Source organism: Triturus cristatus, chromosome 10 (genome assembly GCF_964204655.1).
Source record: "Triturus cristatus chromosome 10, aTriCri1.1, whole genome shotgun sequence".
In the NCBI taxonomy this organism is placed as follows: Eukaryota; Metazoa; Chordata; class Amphibia; order Caudata; family Salamandridae; genus Triturus; species Triturus cristatus.
The window spans coordinates 1,135,637,261-1,135,658,730 of NC_140593.1; the positions used below are offsets into that span (position 1 = coordinate 1,135,637,261).

General features: G+C 47.1%; 1 protein-coding gene across 1 annotated transcript in view; it reads left to right on the forward strand.

The window, feature by feature from the left end:
- The window catches only part of E4F1 (E4F transcription factor 1), a 422,222-nt gene that overhangs the window by 256,340 nt on the left and 144,412 nt on the right, over positions 1-21,470 (forward strand). The window contains exon 11 of the mRNA XM_085629438.1: positions 3,358-3,556. Within this exon, the coding sequence (XP_085485564.1) occupies positions 3,358-3,556 (199 nt within the window). The remainder of the gene's footprint in view (positions 1-3,357; positions 3,557-21,470) is intronic.

Sequence of the window (21,470 nt, forward strand, 5' to 3'; positions counted from 1 at the left end):
CTGCAAGAAAACCATGAGTGGGTCTTTAACGATAGTCGTCCAAAACATCTTTCAACGGTGGGGAACTCCGGCCATTGACTTGTTTGTCACAGCAGAAAACAAAAAAAGTGCTGAAGCTTCGCCTCTAGGTTCTTCCAGCCAGGGAGGCTGGGTAATGCCCTATGGATCAATTGGTCCGGCATATTTCTCTACGCATCTCTGACGATTCCCCTGATCCCAACTGTACTCATAACGTTGCCCCAATTGCGAACCAAGATGATCCTCATAGCTCCGGAGTGGCCACGCCAATGGTTGTTCACATACCTCCTTTACCGGTCCTTCCATCCACATCTCAAGATGCCATGCAGATCAGACCTGCTAACGAAGTTCGGAGGCCAGATGGTTCACCCCAGTCGCTCCTCTTTGAATTTGGCGGCATGGCTCCTGAGCTAGTGCAGTACAAACACTTGAATCTACCACAGGACTGCATGGACATACTGAAAGAGGCTAAGTGGCCTTCAGCACGTTCCACATATACCTTCAAATGGAAGAAATTTTGCATTTGGTGTTCCTCTAAGAGCATGGACCCTATGTCTTGCTAGGAAGATGACATTCTTCCATACTTCATTTGGCAGAATCTGACTTGCAATTTAAAGGTTCACCTGGCAGTTCCTACTGCCTACAGACAATTTCCTTCACAAATTATTTTTTATATCTCCGTAATTGAGGCTCTTCTTGAAGGGTTCAGGGTTTTCCCTCCCATTAGGCATCCTTTTCTCTGGAAGGCTAACACTATCACTTTTGATGCAGGACCAATTTAAGCCTATCCAGGGAGCCTCCCTGCAACACCTTTCTGGGAAGACCGCTTTCCTTGTCACAATAACATTGACTTGCAGGGTTGGTAAGATCCAAGCACTTTGTTCTCACAAACCATACACAGTCTTCCACTCTAGCAAAATGGTCATGAACTCAACCGAAATTCCTCCTCAAAGTTATTACGAACTTTCATGTCAATCAAACCATCTCCTTACCAACATTTTCAGAATCCATCTACTCCAGCTGAAAGGTCTCTTCATTCTCAGGATGTAAGGAGAGTTTTGAAATTCTGTCTCAATAAGACAAGGGACATCTGCATATCAAACCACATGTTTATCAACTATGGTCCTGTCCACACCGGTTTAGCCATTTTAAAGAAATCCATCTTCCGATGAATAATTTCCTGCATCCTTTTGTGCAACCAAAAAGCTATCCGCCAAACATAAAGCACACTCAACTAGAGGTAGAGTGGCTACTGTGGCTTTGAGTTTTCCTATTCCGGATTTCTGCAAAGCAGCCACATGGAGATCTGTCCATACATTTACCAAACATTACTGCCTAGACTCTGATGCTAGAGCAGAAGCTCCAGTAAGACAGGACTCCCTCAGAAATCTGTTTGCTGACATGGCTACCTTAGTTAATTCTCTGCCTTCTACACCGCTCTTGGGGATGGGCTTGCTACTCTATTCAGAATAGTTTCTTACCTGTGACCCAAGTTCTCTCGTAGTGGAATTTCCATTATAGTCGTAAGCAACCCTCCTTCTTCCCCAATGGAGTGGATAAAGGTAACCATGGGACCTAAATATCACCTCACACCGCCTCAGAAAGACTCAAAGCAACTGTCAACTGCGTTCAGCATGTTGGGATACTTGTGGTCCCTGGTTTCTTAAAGGCACAGCCTCTATTTTTAACTCATGTAACAGCCTATGGGGTTACTCTGTCCTACTTTCCTTAAAGTCTATGCTCGATCGAAAAACGGTTTGTTGAAAGATGTATGCTGTTGTATTAAAACACCATGAAATTATACACACATTTAATTCTTCTATCCCCTTTAAGTACTAGATGAAGAATTTGGCCATTGTAGCCTAGTTTTGTAGGCTGTATATTTTTTTTTTTCTAAAGTGACTGTAGGCGTTCCTGAAGAAAGGCGAACATCTAACCATGGTTATTTGTAAATGTAATTAGTTCACTCATTAAAGCACTATTAAGGAGTGTCTAACCCAACCTGGGTCTCAAGACTACAAACAAGAGGGGACGAAATAAGTTAAAAACTTGTTTGCAACATATATATCCACAACTGCGGGAAGACGGATATAAAACATAAGGATTATAAGTGTGTTTTGTGTACATTTCCATCAGTAAGAACACAGGTAATTCCTGAGACAAATTGTCAAGTTATCACTACCAGTAGATTAAGTTCAATGTGGCGAAAGGTTATTCCAGATGTTTTTTCTTCAATACTTGGTTAAAGTGCCTCACCTCAGGAAGAGGTTTGTCTAACTGTATCGGGGCAGTTGTCTCCTGAAGGTAAACTCTGTGGTCATTGAAGACTGTTTGGTTGACAATCCACATCTTTCTTAGTCTGCTACTTCAGCTGAAGCACTGCAAGTTCGTATTTACTGGAGTATAGAAGATCTAGTTATCAGAGCTGCTTTGAACACAGAGAAATCAATAGTACCATGCCGAGGGCATGCACTCTTATTTCAGCCAGAATTGCTTTTCACTAGAGAAAAATCACCCTTCTTCCAAACGGTTCTCACTTACAAAGACTTAAAAATGTATTTTTTTTTTTTATTTCCTTTTTTACAATTCTACCGCACAGTGTCATATGAGACTTCTACAGGAATGTCTCAAATACGGTTTATTCTGAAAGCCCGGTATTTCTCGTTTCTTCCTGTGGTACCAGGAGAACATGATGTTCCAAAAAGTTATACATTGTCTTCTCTTGAGTCAACATTAGGAAATTGCTCACAAGCCAATCTGAATACAATTGAATCAGATGGTCTTTTAATGTCAGCTATTTTATATAACCTGCAGAAAGCTGCCAGCGTTTTGAAAGTGGGGCAAAGGAAGAAGGTCACAGGAAGTGCACAGCAAAATGGTCTAAATAGAAATGTTAGGCTAGTGCTGTACAAGCACATCTTTGAAGGGAAATTGTTAGAATGCTACAGATAGTATGGAGTGCATGTGTAATTCGAAGCTACTGGGTGTTTAGGTGAAAGATATAGTTTTTAAAGAAATCATTATATAGCTGGTGTATGTAGCTTGTGCATTACTGTTGACAGTAAGCTGCATAAATAGAGAAGTGAAGGTAAATTGATGGCAGCATGACAGACTGGTTAGGATGCTTGTATTGGAAATCTCAGGGCATTTCAAATATAGGTGATGTGATCATTTGGTCATTGGAGAGAATGGTGTTCAAAGTTCCCCATATCTGCTGAAACTATATTCTTTTAATGGGTAAGACCTTTTTATTGTCAGTTTGTAATGTGATGTTATAAGAGATACTGTTCTAGCGGCAGCTTTCTTAAATGTGCTTTTTGTTTCTCTCTCCTTTTCAAGAGTGCCCAGCAGGTTCACTTTCGAACACACATGGATGACAAACCCTTTGCCTGTCAGTTCTGCTCCAGGAGCTTCCGGGAGAAGGGCTCTCTCGTGCGCCACACCCGCCACCATACAGGCGAGAAACCTTACAAGTGCTACAAGTGTGGACGAGGGTTTGCAGAACATGGCACACTCAATAGGCACCTGAGGACGAAAAGTAAGATTCATTATCACTATATATATCATTCTAGGGTGGTAGAAGTGAGATTATCAAAACCTCTTTATCCAAGCAAGGGGACTGTGTTCCAAATACTCAATGTAGTATTTTAGAAACCAGTGTGCTGTGCTTTGATGAAAACAGGGGAGAGAGTGTCTCCCCGGTTATATTTTGTAACTTATTCAATTTGACATAAACAATGGAAGGAATACTAAAATGAGGTTTTGAAAAAAAAAGACAAAATTAAGTAGTGACCGAACAGGTGTGCTCCAGAATGGGGTAGTTTGTATATTGTCATGTCCCCACCTGAAGATCTTTTCAAACTTTAAAAAAAAAAAATCTATTTAAAAAAAAACTTTCTATTTATGAAAGTCACAACAATCCCAGTGCCAGCCACCAGGTCCTTTGTTTTCGTTTTACAGTCTTTGCTGGGAGATAGCTGAAATCTCTCAGTGCCAGGTTCGAATGCAGGATGACATAAGTGTATCAAGCCCTTCTCCTATCCGCTTCTATCGGCTGTGTCGCACAGATTGCTGCAGCTCTCCTGAACTTAGAATATTTGCATTTATTGGTAATAGTTTTGCTAACAATTATAAGTAGTGGTATAGTTCTTTGCTTGCTACAGGGGTTGGAAGTGCAATGTTCTAGCCAAAGAACAGATGAGTACAATGTGTCTGGTACAGTCTTATGTGGTGTGGTAGGAATTGGAAATGTGACCAACAGCCTCAGCAACATAGGGACCAGAAAGCAGTTGAAATGCCATGACTTCACATTCTGGAAGAGGCAAAGAGTGTAGGCAGTAGGCGAACATCTATTGCGAGAGGGTTCTGTGCTTTTGCAACTGTAATTAAACAATCATGTACCCAGGGCCTGTGTTCCTTCCCTGAAAACTGCCTAACAGCCAAAACGCAATTGGCATCTCTGGTCACATGTCAGTCCCTGGTAAATGGTACCCTAGGTACCCAGGGCCTTGTGACCAGAGAAGGCCCCTAAGGGTAGCAGCACTTATTGTGCCACCCATAGATGCCCTGTACCCTGACACACACACACACACACACACTGCCTTTGCAGGCTGAGTATCTTGGTGCAGAACAAAACAGTCGACATGGCACACATCCATGTGTGCCATGCCCACAACACACACTGCCCTGGCATACCTCAGTCACCCCTCTAGCTGGGTGCCCTATGTCAGTGGTGTGGGCACAGGTGCATGAGCCCTGTGCCCCTACAGTACCCAGGTCCATTCCTGGGCACTGTAAGTGCAGTGCTGCCATTAAGAGTATATGGTGCTGGGAGGTCGTAAACATGAACTCCACAGCACCATGATGGCTAGACTGAAGGCTGAGAAATTTGATATCAAACTTCTCATCCAGGGGATACTCATCAATAGTCATAATCTATGAATAATCCCCGCCCATGTGCGGGATCCCGGAGCATATAGAAAATACATATATATACATATATATATACATATGTGAAAACATATAAATGCAGCCTAATAATGTTCAAAACATGGCAATGCTGTAAATTACATATTTTTGCATAGTAGTGCCCCCGTAACCCGTAAGGAAAAAAGGAAGCATCAGGCAAATTATAACACAGCACTGCTTTATTGCCATAAAGCAACATGTAATTGTAGGCATTCGCCAGTAGGCTGCAGTAGAATATCAAGAAAACCAAGAAAACTGACACCCTGCCTTTAAGGCATTAGAGTAGGGGGACCGTGCCTTTAAGGCCTGCCTGTGACCCCCTGCTCCCATGATGCACTACAGGTGGCAGTTGGGCCAGTTCTTTTTTCCGGCTCCTTCTGTGAGGATCCTGGAGCTTGAGCTCTTCAGTTGTTTGACTGAAATTTAGAATTACAGCTTTTTCAAGCTTTTTTCGACGTTTTCTGGCTTTTAAGGGCTAATTCTGCTGGTTTCCAGTGAATTTTCCAATTTTTTCCAGTCAGAATGTCTCCTTTATTTAGGAAATGCCCTTCTTGTGGTAATAAAATGGCACTGGCGGATCCACACTCGGTGTGTATTGTGTGTTTACCATCAAAACACGATCCTGACCAGTGTCCCCACTGCCAGAAGTTCTCAAAGCGCACTCTGAGGGACAGAGAGCGCATTAAACTGCATGCAAGACTGGAGAAGGAACGAAGCCGTCGTGAAGGCGAGCATTCCTCATCAAGACCACCTTCTTCAGCTACGCAAGTACAGAAACGGCGACATACCAGCTCCCCGGGCTCCAAAAAGACCAGGAGTCCAAGAGGTTCACCGTCTAGGATGCCGGCGAAAAGGCAGAACTTCGGCGTCGAGGGATTCATCCCACCTCAAGAGTCTCCGCCGCGCAAAAGTAAGTCTGCGTCGAGAGGCGGCCCTTCGGGCTCGAAGGCTGCTAGTCCGGTGACATCTGGACTGTCTCCGTCGACGTCGAGGCTGACGTCGAGACACTCTCCGCCACCCTCGAGGGGGTCGACGTCGAGAGATGCGGCGACGTACATTCCGCCGCGAGTGGGCTGGTCGCCGTCGATGGTTACCCCCACTCGGCGACATAGAAGGTCGACGTCGAGAGGAAGATCGACGTCAAGATCACCACGTCGACGTCGAGAGAGGTCAACGTCGAAGTCGCCCAGTCGACGTCGAGAGAGGGCGAAGTCGCCCAGTCGACGTCGAGAGAGGTCGACGTCGAAGTCGCTCGGTCGACGGCAGGAGAGGTCGACGTCAAAGTCGCCCGGTCGACGTCGAGAGAGGTCGACGTCGAAGACACGGCCGACGTCGAGGTCATCTAGCCGACGTCAGGTGCCAGAGAAGAGGAGATCGACGTCGAGGTCTCAGCGATCGGCGTCGAGACCGCCGTCGAGACCAGAACGGCATACCTCACACTTGCCGATGGTGACGCAGACGTCGTCGACGTCAAGGGATTCGACGTCGAGGGCGAAAACTGGACCGCCTGCGGAGAGGTCCCCAGGAGAACAGTCGTCATCTCCGGGACTGCACATCGTGCAAATATCTCCGGAAAGATCACCCGAGGCTCCAGAGCGGTTCGGACTGTCACCGCGCTGGTTACGAGATGTGGGCGCTGGCGCATGTCGGAGTCCGGGATCGGACTACTCCCGCAGGTATTCCCCACCGCGCAGGAGTAAATCGCCTCCGAGGGATCCAAGGACAATTTCACCACGCCGGTCTCGTTCCAGGGACCGTCGCACCGCGCCAAAACGTCCAAGATCTCCGTCCAAGCGCAGATCAGGATCAAGGGCTCACCATAGCGAACGCTCCCACAAGAGGCGACGCACCAGGTCGTCTACTGGGACTTCATCCACACGATCCTCAGTCCGGGACTACTCTCCTACTTTTTCATCCACGCCTCCATTGCGAGTGTCCCCGGTGGATGACATTATAACTTTCTCGGACGTCCTGGGTAGAGGGGTGCAGAAGTTGAACTTCGCACTGCACGTCCCTCAGGCACCCACTTATGTGATCTTTGACACTTTACACCATCGGTCAGCTCCCAGACCTCTGCTCCCGTTGGTGCCAGGATTGTTAGAACCAGCGATGGCCACGTTCCTTACACCGGCTACAGCGGGCTCGGTTCCCTCGAGAATAGCAAAGAAGTACAAGGCTCCGACCGAGGACCCTTTATTCTTGAGGGCGGACCCGCCAGCGGATTCGGTGATCGTGGCGGCGGCCATGAAGTCTCACTCAGCCTCAGTATCTGCTTCTGTCCCCCCTGAGAAGGACAGCAAGCTGATGGACTCCTACGGCAGGAGAATGTGCAACACCTCTGCCTCGCACATGAAGGTCGCTAGCGCTTCAGCCCTGCTGGGGAGGTATGATCGCTCCCTATGGGATTCCCTGGCCAGATTCGTGGAGAAATTGCCTAGGGAGGACAGGCAGGACTTCACGGAGATCCTCCATGAAGGCGGACTGGTGGCCAACCAAGTAATAAGCGCAGCGGCGGATGCATCAGACCTAGCCGCGCATGGCTACTCCCATGGCATCTGCTCCCGCCGTTCGGCCTGGCTCAGATTAACGGGCCTCAAACCAGATGCGCAGAAAAGAATTCTTAATTTGCCGTTTAATGGGTCATCGCTATTTGGAGCTCATGCGGATGACCAAATGAGCAAGATGAAAACTGAATTGGACACCGTAAAGGCTGTGGGACTGGAAAAGCGCAAAGAGTTCCGCAAGCGCTTTCGCCAGGGCGACAAACGTGCCTTTCACCAGCGCGTTCAAACGCCCCAATGGTCCTCTCAAAACCAACAGAGGTCCCAGTTTCAGCAAAGGGGCCGGGGCAGAGGAAGAGGAAATGCTAAACAGCAGCAGTCCTCTAACAAGCAACCTCCCAAACAGTGAAAACTTACTTCCTCCGCGCTCGTTCGCCACTCCGGTAGGAGGAAGTATCACCGTTCACCTGGCAGAGTGGAATGCAATTACAAACGACAGATGGGTGCTGAGTATTGTAGAGCGTGGCTACTTGCTGAGGTTCAAATCTCCCCCTCCGCAGGTACCCCCACGGAAACAGCCACTCCCTCCCAGCCAAAACAAGCTTTTAAAGGACGAAGTTGCCACTCTCCTCTCCAAAAACGCCATAGAGGAAGTTCCAAACAGGCAGAGAAATCAGGGAGTGTATTCCCGGTACTTTCTTGTTCAGAAAAGAGGAGCGATCGGAGACTACAGACCCATCCTCGATCTCCGCCTACTCAACAGATTTCTCAGAAGAGAAAAATTCAGGATGCTAGCACTGCACCAGATCTTCCCACATCTACACCAGGGGGACTGGATGTGTGCCATCGACTTACAGGATGCATACTTCCACATTCCTGTCTCAGCGAAACATCGGAAGTTTCTCAGATTTCACATCTTTCGCCAACATTATCAATACAAGGTCCTGCCATTCGGCCTCAAGTCCGCGCCACGAACATTCTCAAAGTGCATGGCGGTGGTGGCTGCATTTCTCCGCAAACGGAAGATATTAGTCTACCCCTATCTAGACGACTGGCTCGTCTCCAGAGTCATCTCTCGTTCTGCCTAAACCTTCTACACACGTTGGGCCTTCAGGTCAACTACAGGAAGTCGATCCTCAATCCAACTCAACGGATCCACTACCTGGGCGCCTCTCTAGACTCCTCAAGCGCAAGCGTGTGTCCTTGCGTGCTGCAAAAAAGCCGCACGCTTTTCAGCACGGAATCTCCCACAGCCAGACAAGTGTCATCTCTCCTGGGATCCATGGCCTCGTGCATCTACATCGTGCCCAACGCACGTCTGCACATGCGTCCTCTGCAACAAGACCTAGAGGATCAGTGGTCGCAGAGGTCCGGCCGCTGGGAGGATCACATTACCCTTCATCAAGCCGCCAAAGATTCCATCCGGTGGTGGATGAAGCGCTCCAATCTGCTTCACGGCGTCCCTTTCCATCAGGCGCCTCCGACACAGACAGTGGTCACAGACGTCTCCATGCAGGGCTGGGGGGCTCATATGGGCCGGCTTCAAGTACAAGGTCTCTGGTCCGCTACCGAACAGAGCTATCACATCAACTTCTTGGAGCTACGAGCAGTCCATCTCGCTCTCAAGTCCCTGTACCCATCCCTGCAGACCGACTATGTTCAGGTTCAGACGGACAACACCACAACTATGTTCTATCTGAACAAGCAAGGAGGGACCAGATCACGGGTCCTGTCTCTGGAGGCCCAGTCAATCTGGAAATGGCTTCTGGCGAGAAACCTGACGATAGTCGCTGTTCACCTGCCAGGGACCCTGAACGTGCAGGCGGACGGCCTCAGCAGAGACTTCGTCGAAGCGCACGACTGGGTACTCAACGAAGACGTCGCTCAAGACACCTTCCGCTTGAGGGGCATACCAGACATCGATCTGTTCGCAGACGCGGACAACAAGAAATGCCCCGTCTTCGCCTCCAGGTTCCCTCAACGGGGGTCGCAGGGGAACGCGCTTTTGATCAGCTGGTCGAGGACATTGCTTTACGCTTTTCCTCCTCTCCCTCTCATCCCGGCTGTGATTCAGAAGTTCTACAGGGCCAGAACTCGGATGATCCTAATAGCACCGGAGTGGCCCCGGCAGTGGTGGTACCCAGATCTACTCCAGCTGTCGGAGGTACCACAGAGGAGGTTGCCATGCCTGCCGAACTTGCTGACCAAGGACAAGGGGAGAGTGTTCCACCCCAATCTCCCCTCCCTCCGCTTGACGGCATGGCTCCTGAATTCATCCAGTACGGACATCTAGATCTTCCACTGGACTGTATGAGCATTCTTCGGGAGGCAAAGAGGCCCTCCACGAGGAAGTCGTATGGCTTTAAATGGAAAAGATTCTGCTTCTGGTGTAGAGATAACACCCTTGATCCGATCCGGGGTCAAGAACAGGTTATTCTCCCCTACTTACTGTACTTGGCGAAGTCTGGGTTAAAGTACTCTTCCATCAGAGTGCACTTAGCTGCTATTACAGCCTATAGGAAGTCTCCTACCCAGACCTCATTCTTTCAGATGCCAGTGGTAAAGGATTTCTTAGAAGGGCTTAAGAAAGTTTACCCACCTGTGAGGTCTCCTTCCCCTTCCTGGGAACTGAACATCGTTCTCTCTAAGCTGATGGGAGCCCCTTTTGAACCGATTCATAAGGCCTCCTTGCAACATCTGACCTGGAAGGCTGCCTTCTTAGTAGCCATCACTTCGGCCCGTAGGGTTAGTGAAATTCAGGCCCTCTGCTGCAAGGAACCTTACACTGTGTTTCATGCTAATAGGGTGGTGCTCCGTACCCATCCGAGCTTCCTACCCAAGGTGGTCTCGGACTTCCACATTAACCAGGTGATCACGTTGCCCACCTTCTTTCCTCAACCGACCACTCCCCCGGAGAGAGCCCTACACTCTCTTGACCTCCGGAGGGTTTTGAAATTCTATCTGGCTAAGACCCTTACTCTTAGAAAGTCAGACAGGCTCTTTGTGAACTATGGGCCCACGAATACCGGGCTGGCTGCATCCAAGACATCTATTTCAAGATGGATTGTCTCTTGTATAGCTTTGGCTTACCAACTATCCCACAAAGTTCTGCAGGGTAAACCTAGAGCGCACTCCACTCGAGGGAAGGCTTCTACGGTAGCACTCCTTCGCAACGTTCCCATGTCTGAGATCTGTAAAGCGGCTACATGGCGCTCAGTCCATACTTTTACGCGCCATTACTGCCTAGATTCAGACGCGCAGGCCGACGCCCAGGTGGGGCAGGCTTCTCTGAGGAACCTGTTTGCATAACTGTAAATGCAAAATGTGTTTTGCTGTTTGTTTTTTAACTGTTTTTTGCTCGTCCGCGAGACTTTGGGTATGGGCTTGCTACTCTATTCATAGATTGACTATTGATGAGTATCCCCTGGATGAGAAGGATTAGTTACTTACCTGTAATCCTAGTTCTCATCCAGGGGTATACTCCTCAAAGTCATAAGCGACCCACCCACCTCCCCGGACGAGCAATGTTTTCTCTTTAAATAAGTGATGTATGGAAGGCAGATCTACTCCGGTGCGGAGGCACCGCCAAAAAGAACTGGCCCAACTGCCACCTGTAGTGCATCATGGGAGCAGGGGGTCACAGGCAGGCCTTAAAGGCACGGTCCCCCAACTCTAATGCCTTAAAGGCAGGGTGTCCGTTTTCTTGATTCTCTACTGCAGCCTACTGGCGAATGCCTACAATTACATGTTGCTTTATGGCAATAAAGCAGTGCTGTGTTATAATTTGCCTGATGCTTCCTTTTTTCCTTACGGGTTACGGGGGCACTACTATGCAAAAATATGTAATTTACAGCATTGCCATGTTTTGAACATTATTAGGCTGCATTTATATGTTTTCACATATGTATATATATATGTATATATATGTATTTTCTATATGCTCCGGGATCCCGCACATGGGCGGGGATTATTCATAGATTATGACTTTGATGAGTATACCCCTGGATGAGAACTAGGATTACAGGTAAGTAACTAATCCTTCTCTGCACAGTAAACCCACACTGATGCCAGTGTGGGATTTACTGTAAGATGAACGACAGAGGGCAACTTAGAGTTGCCCCCTGAACCTAACCTACAATCCACGTCTTGTCTGAGGGGCTGCCTAGGCTGCCTCCCAGCAGTCATGTTGCTGGACCCCTGGGTAGAGAGCCATCTGCTCTCCTGGGCCTGCAACAATGCACATCCTGGGCGAGGTGCTAGGTCTCCTCCCCAGGATGGGCAGGGGAAGCTTCAAAGGCATGCCGCCTTTGTGAGCTTCTCCAGGCCACTTGCTGTACTCAGCAACTGGCCCCCACCGGTTCTGACCCGCTCTCCGGCGGGAAGATCGGTGGGAAAAGCTAAGTGAGGAAAGGGGTCGTGCCAGCCTCTGCCAACCCCACCCCTCAGGTGGGGGAGGCGAGGTGAAGCACATCCCCGGGCTCTTGCCATCTTGAAGATGGGGAGCCCTGCCCATTCAGGATTAGGCTGTTGTTGCCCCCCCCCCCCCCCCCCCCCCCACCGGAGAATGGCAGGATAGGGGCTGTACCCACCCCAAGGAAGGGACCCATTGGTCTCTGCCCTTTACCTACCTGTAACACCCCTAAATTTAGTATTTAGGGGCACTCTGAACCTTCCTTCCTCAGATCCAGATTCCGAAACAGCAAAGAAGATCAAGAAACAAGAAGACCTGCCGTGCAGCTGCTAACAAGAGGAAGACACCAACTGCTTTGACCCCTGCCCTACCGGCCTGTCGACCCTCGAACCTGCTCCTGCTAAACCCCGGCATCTCCAGTGGTCTGCAAACTCACAAACCCTTGGAGGACCTGGCTACTTTGTGACTCTAAGCAACTGGGACTCTCACGAGCAGTGGTACTGCTCAAAGCAAGTAACTGACCCATGGCATCAGCCAGGAACCGTGAACCCTGCACACTCTGCACCTGCCAAGCCTGGCCTGCGCCGGAGTGGACAAAGACCACGAGGACGTCCCCCCGGCGACTGTGACCCCGAATCCAGCACCCAAGGACCCACCTCGACGCTCCTGACGACGCCTGCAGCCTCAGAACCAGGGACCCCTCCAACCGCGACCAGGAGAGGGTAAGATTTCCCGACGCCAAAAGGCACCCCGGCGCCCTGCGGCCCCCTGTGCCCAACTCCTGGGTGCCTACCTATCCTCCAACTACCCAACTTACCTCTCAAAGTGGTGGTCGCACCAGAAGAATCTTCGTCCCCGAGCTTGCAGCCTTTGTTCGTTTCGTGAGCTTCTCCATTGAAATCCATTGAGCGCCCGACGGCTCAAAAGCACCCTGCACCCAGCCGCCCGAGTGCCCCTGGCAGTGCAACTTTTACTCTACTTCCCCATTTGCCCTGAGCAAGTGACCAGGAGCCCAGCTCCCACAGCCGCGGGGCCTGCTAGCCAGCAGCCAACAACCAAAGGCCCCCTGCCCGCCATAGTATAACATTGGGCCTAACTCTCTCTGCACCCGGCTGCCCCTGTGCCGCTGAGGGTTGTAGCAACTGTACCTACCTGACCCTGGGAGACCTCTGAGTCTATGCCCAGAAACTTAACTGCCAGTCGAGTACTTACCCAAAAGCCGATAACTCTTTTCTTCCATAGGGTAACATTGACTGGTTTCACTTGGAAATTCTTCTAAGTGTAGAGTTTTGAGACTTTAATATATTCATCTAAAATCGGCTGAATTACGAAAACTAATTTACTCACCTGTTATCAGGAGAGATCCCAGTGCTGGATCTTGGTGCCCAGCTCTGACCCTGAAAAGTAATTACAACCGTACTTACCTATAGCTTGATTTTCCTCCATAGGCTAGGCTAACATTGCCTGGTTTTCACCAGAAATTCTTCGAAGTGTCGAGTTTGCAAACTTACAAATATTCATTAAAAATCGCCTGTATAACAAAAAGCATTCTTTCAACTGATTACAGGAGAGGCCCCAGTGCTGGATCCAGGATCCAACGCCGAGTTAGAAAAAGTAACTATAACCCCATTTACCTGCTAAGTGACTTTCCTCCCATAGGATAACATTGGTGATTCTATGTGAAAAAGTTTCTGTCAACTTTTAAAATACAATAATATTCCTTAATCACTACTGTAACCAAAACGTTTTTACTCGACTGTTTACAGGAGATGTCCCAGGACTGAATCTAGGATCCAGTCCTGTGGTAAGAAAAGTAATCCAGAAAGTAATCTATTGCATTTAAATAGAAATTCCCATTGAGCTCAATATATAATTGTTTGAAATTGTGTTGCCTATTGCAACAACTGTAACTATTGCATTCAAAAGTCTTTTGCCTATTGAAAGTATTTATCTAAAGCATCTCATTCTGAGAAAGTATATTTTGATACCTATTGTTGGTTCTAAAATAAAACTATATATTTTTATACAAAAACCATTGGCCTAGAGTTCAGTTCTGTAGTAGGGGATCTCTGTGTATACAAAACACAAAGAACTATCTTGGGTCTAAGAGTGAACAATGATCGCAAGTGACAGAGGTTAGTTACGGTAAACTCCCACTAGGAAAAATCCCTTTATAGGACTGGAACCCTCACTCACCCTAGGTGACATGCTTCATCATTGAGTTCTTTCTCCCGATGGAAAAACCTAGTTCCACCGAGGGCTACAACCCGTCACTGTGAGGGAGGAGTCCAGGGATGTTATATGTAAAGATGAGGCTGTATACAAAGGAGATCCTTTTTAGTCCCTTATGCGGTGAGTGGAGTGAGAAAACAGCAGCGCAAACAATAAGCTAATTTAGGAAAAAGAGTGTGGTGAAGTTAAAACTGAGTAGTGAGAACCAAAATATTTTTATTTTGTAGGTTTCACTATCGGGGTTAAAAAGTAGTGCAAATAGAGCAGTATAGAGCTTTAAACTGCTCGATGTAAAAGGTCAGCTGACCACCTTTCGTTCAGCCTTAGCTGAAATAACAGAATATTTAACCTTTGGTCTCTTGGCACTGAAATAACAGCTGTTGATTGAATTGAGTAACAATGTTACTCATTTTATTGACCTTGTAAGGATGGTAGGCTAAGGGGACCTGCCAGGATTCAAACCTGTGGTCATGAGGTAAAAAACAGATCCCTGGCATGGATAAATTAGTTCACTGAGCCACCAGACCTGGCTATAGCCGCTATGAAACTGCCCATATTCAATCTGTCAACTAGAATTTACCTGCCATCACCATGTGCTTGATTGAGAATGCAGTTCTTCCACCTTTTTGTCTCCTCACTGTAATTCTCTTCCTCCTTTCATCATGTCCAAGCCCATTGTCCAGTAATTCATATCTGCCCTAAAGAATGCACTCCTGTCATAGGAAGACTGATTCGGCTCTCACGGTGTAAATATGATTACTTTTATTTTGCTTTCATATTCAGTCACCAGTAGTTAGTTATAGTTAGGTCTGCTTTTCCATAGACCAAGCGTGTTTTGGTTTGATAATTACTTTGGCCCCGTTTGATAAATCTTCAAAAAACTTTCCAAAAACAAAAGTTCATCCTCCTCAGCTCCATCTTGGAAAGTTTTGGGGTGATCCATCCAGCAGGGGCAGAGAAAATAGGAGGGTGAGTCCCAAATCTTAAAATCTCCATGCATTTTCACTAGAATTCTTTAAGACGGGTTTTAGCAAAAACTGCTGAACGGAATTTCACCAAATTCAGCAGAAGGCTAGATCTTGGTCCATCCATTCTGCTTTTTGTGAATTGGTGTAAATCCAGAAGATTTTGAGAAATTAAGGGTGAAAAATAATTTTAGATTTTGGCACTTCAGCTCGCGAGAGTCTCGCGAGTCTCACGCGAGGGAGCGAAATAAAAAATGGGGCCATTTGATTGGTCAAGAGGCCTGTTGTTCCTATGAGCCTTCACGCTCTTGCAAGAGGGAGCGCTCTGATTGGCTGGCTGTTGCAATGTTAAAAATTGAATGGCAGCTATTAGTGTTTACTGTGAGAAATTGGAGGTGTTGTGGAAATGAAATAAACATATATACGGAGTCAGCAAAAAGGCATGCTGTCCTCGTAGATTTAGAGAGGAGGCGTATAAGGGACATCTACTGTGAAGATGATAAATGTATATTGTTTCTAAGTAATTCTTACGATCTCGTGGGATAGTAAAAAGCAGTTGAGTTCTCAATACACTCCATTAGTAGGAATGCATATTGTGGTCATTGTGTTTGAGTGGAAGTTTGTAAGATAGAAGTAGGGTGATGATTAGAAGGTTAAATCTTTTTTTCTTTTTAAATGTTACGATCTCGCGAGACTCACAAGGATTGCGGAAAGAAGGAAGGAGCAGGTGATGATTGAATTTACGCTCCTATGCACACTTGTTACTCTTACGAAAAATCTTACTGGAGATGGTGTTTATCAGACTACTTGTTATGCTCGTTGGTTTGAGAAGAGTTGAGTCTGGTTAAGGCTCATCCAAACCACCCTACTATACACATCAATCATCTGAGATAGAGGTCTGAAAGAAGAGCCCAGTCCCTCCCCACACCCTACTACGCACACTAATCATTGCAGAGATATCTCAGCTGAGTACAGTCCCTTCACACATCCTACTACGCACATCTGTCATCTGTGAGAGGCTTGAAAGGGGAGGCCAGTTTCTCCACACACCCTACTATGCGCACTCATCTGAGAGGCGTATCCTAAAGAAGAGGCCAGTCCCTCCACACACTCTATGCACACCTATCATCTAAGAGTTCTGAAAGGAGAGCCCAATCCCTCCCCACACCTTCTTATGCACACCCATCATTACAGAGAAAGATCTCACCAGTAAGGCTTGTCCTTCCCCCACACCCTACTACGCACACCTGTCATTGCAAGAGTAATGATGCCTCAAAAAAAGATTGCCGGTGACATGTCCTTGATATGAGTTACAATAACTGAGTAAATAACAATTTCTATTGAATATTTATCTGTTTAATACTCGCATACATTTTACAAAGATTTTGCAAACTGTTAACCGCATCTTGTGTTATAATACAATTTTTTAAAACTAAAATAACATCTCAACACTACATATATCAAGCCATTCTACCATACATGCTCACAAAAATAATTTACTTTAAAAAAAACCAAAAAAAACTAGAAATTCACTGAAAAACCAAAGTTTCAAGTAACCTTATAGTTAGGTGAATTTCTCAGTGACACATCCATGTTTTGTACAACAAAATAAAAAACACAAATTCACTAGTTATAGCTAGGGCCGCTACCTATAACTTGTGCCCCCTCCATGCACTGCTTAGGACATCACATATGACATCAATAATAACATGTTCTGACATCACTGATGATATCTCAAATGACATTGACATCACTGATATCATCCATTGAGTGTGCTCGTTATATAGTTTAGATTGTGATGGATAACTACTATATTACTTTTCCTCTTCATTTTGTACAGTTTGGGTCCTGCTAATGGTTGTAAGTATTTAGAAAACACATGTCCTTCTAATGCACTATTGGTGTGTAGAGGTATTGAGAACGTTATAAATCTTTGTATTCAAGAGGAAGTGTGTGTTGAGGTGACAGTAGGCTTGTGTTCATTATGTTCCACATAAATATTTTGGTACTGCAGAAAATGTTTCCAGCCGTGGAAAGATTCTACGTACCACATACTAAGTATTGTGAGCAGCCTTGAGTTATTGAACAGAATTACTTCAGCATGATAATTTTCTACTTAACATAGAAGACTGTGTGTACCAGGTACTAGCCTAATTACGTGTGCTTGTTTTGCTTCAGAAGATGGGTTAGGGACAGTTAAGATTTGGAACCAGCTCTCCACTTCCATAAAGAGCAGCCCATCACTCTGGTCTTTCAGAAAGGCACTGAAAACCTGGCTCTTTAACAACTGAGCTTGATATTCTGGTTTCCCTTTAAAACCCGGCAACTACCGTCCTAGCGCCAAGACGCCCACGGGCATTCGCTGCGCTCTACAAATACACAAATCAAAAAGTTATCTGAAAAGTTTTCATCATAGTACGGATGGTTCAGGTAGTAGGATGTTTAGCACCTTCAGAGCTTTGTTATTTATAGCGAACAGTCTCTCTTTTTTGACGGCTGTTGATAGAATGTGCCCTGTTCTTAGTAGATATTTTTTAATAGTCTGTGTAAAGTAAACTCTCTCCACAGAGTGTAAGCACTGTTTACAGTACTCCGTTCTCTACTAATATCCGCTTCATTTCTTATTGTAGGCTCAGTGTGTGTCAGGGGTTTGATACAGATAAAAGCTGTCCATAGTAGGACATGTGCTTTGGAATTGGCATTAACTATTTTGGCTTTTTCTGAGCAGTTGTATACAGATTTAACACCATACTCAGTGAGGGTTTCCTGTATATCTGTGGTCGATTGCTAATGTGAACTTGTAAGAAAGTGGCTCTGTATATACTGAATCAAAGTAAGGTTCGGTGTGCACAGTCCCCAGAGGTTTGGCAGAGGCTAAAGTTAGATGTAACCTTACTCTCTAAAGTGGTAGCTTGGTCGAGCAGTAAGGCAGTATCAGAGGACATTGTAAAGCATTTGTTGTACACACTCAGTCAGCAAATGGTCACACACTCAAGAACCGAACTCTGGGCCAATGGTTTTTGTATAAAAATATATAGTTTTTTTTTAGAAGCAACAATAGGTATCAAAATACTTTCTCAGAATAAAATGCTGTAGTTGTATACTTTGTCAGCAATAGACTTTTAAATGCAATATTTACAGTTGTTGCAATAGGCAACATAATTCAAACACAATTATAACATTGAGCTCAATGGAAGTTTTTAAACTTTGCGTATGATTTTCTTACTCCGGGTTGGATCCTGGATTCAACCCTGGTGCATTTCCTGTAAACAGTTGGAAGAAATCGTTTTTGTTACACAGGCAATTTTTAAGGAATATTTGTATGTTTCAAAAATCGACAGAAGAATTTCAGGCAAAAACCAGGCAATGTTATCCTATGGAGGAAAATCAAGTTATAGGTAAGTATGTTATGCCCTGCATAGTATTTTCATATCTTGCAATTTACTAGTTCACCTGCTGATCAGCCACAGTGTGTGTTTGGAGTAGAATGTTCAGAATTCTGTGATGCATAGAACGTTGGGAGTCTGACTGGGTGAGGTATGACAGTTACAGATGGGCTGAGCAGCAGGCAGGCTGCTCCTGGTGGGGTTTGGTACCACAAAGAGGGTTTGATACTACAAAGGTGTTTGCTGTGGCATAGGACCAAGGACTGACTACTGGGCTAACCTACTTTACCTTATCCTGTTACCTGTACTATCTGTTGGATGTACCAGTAAACCAAGTTGCTGTACTACTGGAATAAAGGTACTAAAGAACTTACATGGCAAACAGCGTCTACTTCATGTAAGAGTACAACAAAGTACGGTTGTAATTACTTTTCAGGGTCAGTGCTGGGCACCAAGATCCAGCACTGGGTGGGATCTCTCCTGATAACAGGTGAGTAATTTCGTTTTCGTTGTTCGGCTGATTTTTAGTGAATATTTTAAAGTTCCAAACTCGACACTTAAAAGAATTTCCAAGTGAAACCAGTCAATGTTACCCTATGGAGAAAAAGTGAGTTATCGGCTTTCAGGTAAGTACTCGACTGGCAGAGTTAAGGAATGCCTTTGAAGCTTCCCCTGCCCATCCTGGGGGGGGGAGACCTAGCACCTCGCCCAGGATGTGCATTGTTGCAGGCCCAGGAGAGCGGAAGGCTCTCTACCCAGGGGTCCAGCAACATGTCTGCTGGGTGGCAGCCTAGGCAGCCCCTCAGTCAGGACGCTGGTTGTTGGTTAGGTTCAGGGGGCATCTCTAAGATGCCCTCTGTCGTGCATCTTACATTAAATCCCACACTGATGCCAGTGTGGGTTTAATGTGCTGAGAAGTTTGATACCAAACTTCTGTAGTAGGGGATCTCTGTGTGTAGACATAATCTGTGAATAGTCCCGCCCATGTGCGTGGACCCCGGAGCAATCGAAATAGTCTATTAAGTTGTCCTCTTCTGCAGTCCTGTATAGACACTTAAGAGAAAATCAAAGACAAATAATGCAGCCTGACATTAACAAGGCTACACTGGCCAGCACTTCATCCTGAAGTGACAAAAAAGATAGCCAAATAATATTTAAACTTACACATTTAGCTATGTTTCACACCAAGATAAACTACCCTTCACAAAACTCCTTTGTCATGATAGAGAGGAAGGGTTGGACAGACAAGCCCCATAGGCTGCCATTATGTGTCTCGAAAAGGGATACCGTACCTTTAAGGAACCCTCTAGAGACCCTCGGTATCCCATGATGCACAGCCAAAGGCAAGTTACTTTCAGTTCTTTTTTCCGGCTTCTGCTAGCAGGACCCTGGAGCATTGAGCTCTACCTTTATTGGTATTTCTTCAATTTTTGAAGCTTTTTTTGATAGTTTGTGTTTCATTCGACGTCTGGGGCCTTTATCTTACATTTGCTGTCCTTTTTGGCCAGTTAAGCCACTTCCTTTTTGTCAAAATGCCAGCCCTATTTGACAAGTGCCCGGAGTGTGGCAGGAAGAAGGCCAAGTCAGACTCTCGCAGGGTTTGCATACTCTGTTTTCCATCTTCTCATGTTGCTGACTCCTGTGTCATCTGCAAGTCATTCTCCAGGAGGATCCTGCGTGACGGGGAGAAGATTCGTCTTCAAGGCCTGGAGCAGAGAAGACTTCAGGATGCAGGTGGGGCCTCGGGGCATGGAGGGAACCTTTCATCTTCCACTTCCCGTGCTTCGGCCTCTGGGGGGCTCCCCAGTCACGAGAAGGCCCAGAAACGGCACCGGTCCCGGTTGGCGTTGATGGCTACGATGTCGAAAGGTATGACGATGATATGCTCCCCGTCAACCCAGGGCTCTGGGTCTAAACGGCGTTGACGTTCGGCGTCGAGGGGGAAGGACGTCGAGACCTCGGATGAGGTCGACGTCTAGGACATCACAGACGACGTCGACACATCGTCGTTGATCTGAGTCCCGAAGACATCGGCGCTCGCCGTCGAGGCGACACCGCCGCTCAACGTCGACGCGCAGGTCGCTGTCGAGAAGGAGATCCTCGCCGTCTAGTAGGAAGTCGCCGTCTAGTAGGAAGTCGCCGTCTAGTAGGAAGTCGCCGTCTAGTAGGAAGTCGGCGTCTAGTAGGAGGTAGTCTTCGAGGAGCCTGTCACTCTCTGTGGTTAGCATTTCCACATCTTACAGTCCTAGGTCAAGGCGGCACCGGCGTTCTCCCTCAGGGGATACTGCCTCCAGAGCACCCTCTGCAAGGCCTGCCCGCAAGAGGAGGAGAGTGAATCGTACCTCGGACTCTGAATACTCCAGAACCTATTCACCATCTAGGTCTCCGGAAACAGCCCAGCCTGTGGTCCCTCATCTATCGCCTTCATGGCCTCGGATGGCGACGACTCCGCCTCCTCCGCCACCTCCTCCTCGTCCTCCTCTGCCTCCGCCACCACCACCACCGCCTCAGCAGCCTTAGCCGGTGATTCCAGCTGTGCCCAGAAGGCCGAGATATCGCTCCCCGTTGGGGCATCGCTCTCGTAGCCGGCACAGATCTTCTACCAGGTCTCGACGTGAGAGGTCACGCTCCAGGTACACTAGGGACACGGATTCCTCTAGTGGTGGAAGATACTCGCCGACCTTGTCAGATTCTCCTCCTACGAGGGTTTCACCGGTCGATGACATCGCCACTTTTCAAGACATGCTGTTGAGAGGAGCGGCTAAACTGGGGATCATACTGGCTGTGCCTGCCCCGTCCACCTCTGTCATCTTTGAGACTCTACAACAGAAGCAACTCTCTCGTCCCCTGCTTCCTCTAGTGCCCGGTTTGGAGGAACTGGCTATGGAACTGTTCCTGACGCCTGCCTCTGTGAAGTCTGCTCCATCACGGCTTCAAAAGAAGTACAGCCCTCCGTACTCTGACCCCGCATTCCTGCGAAGTGATCCTC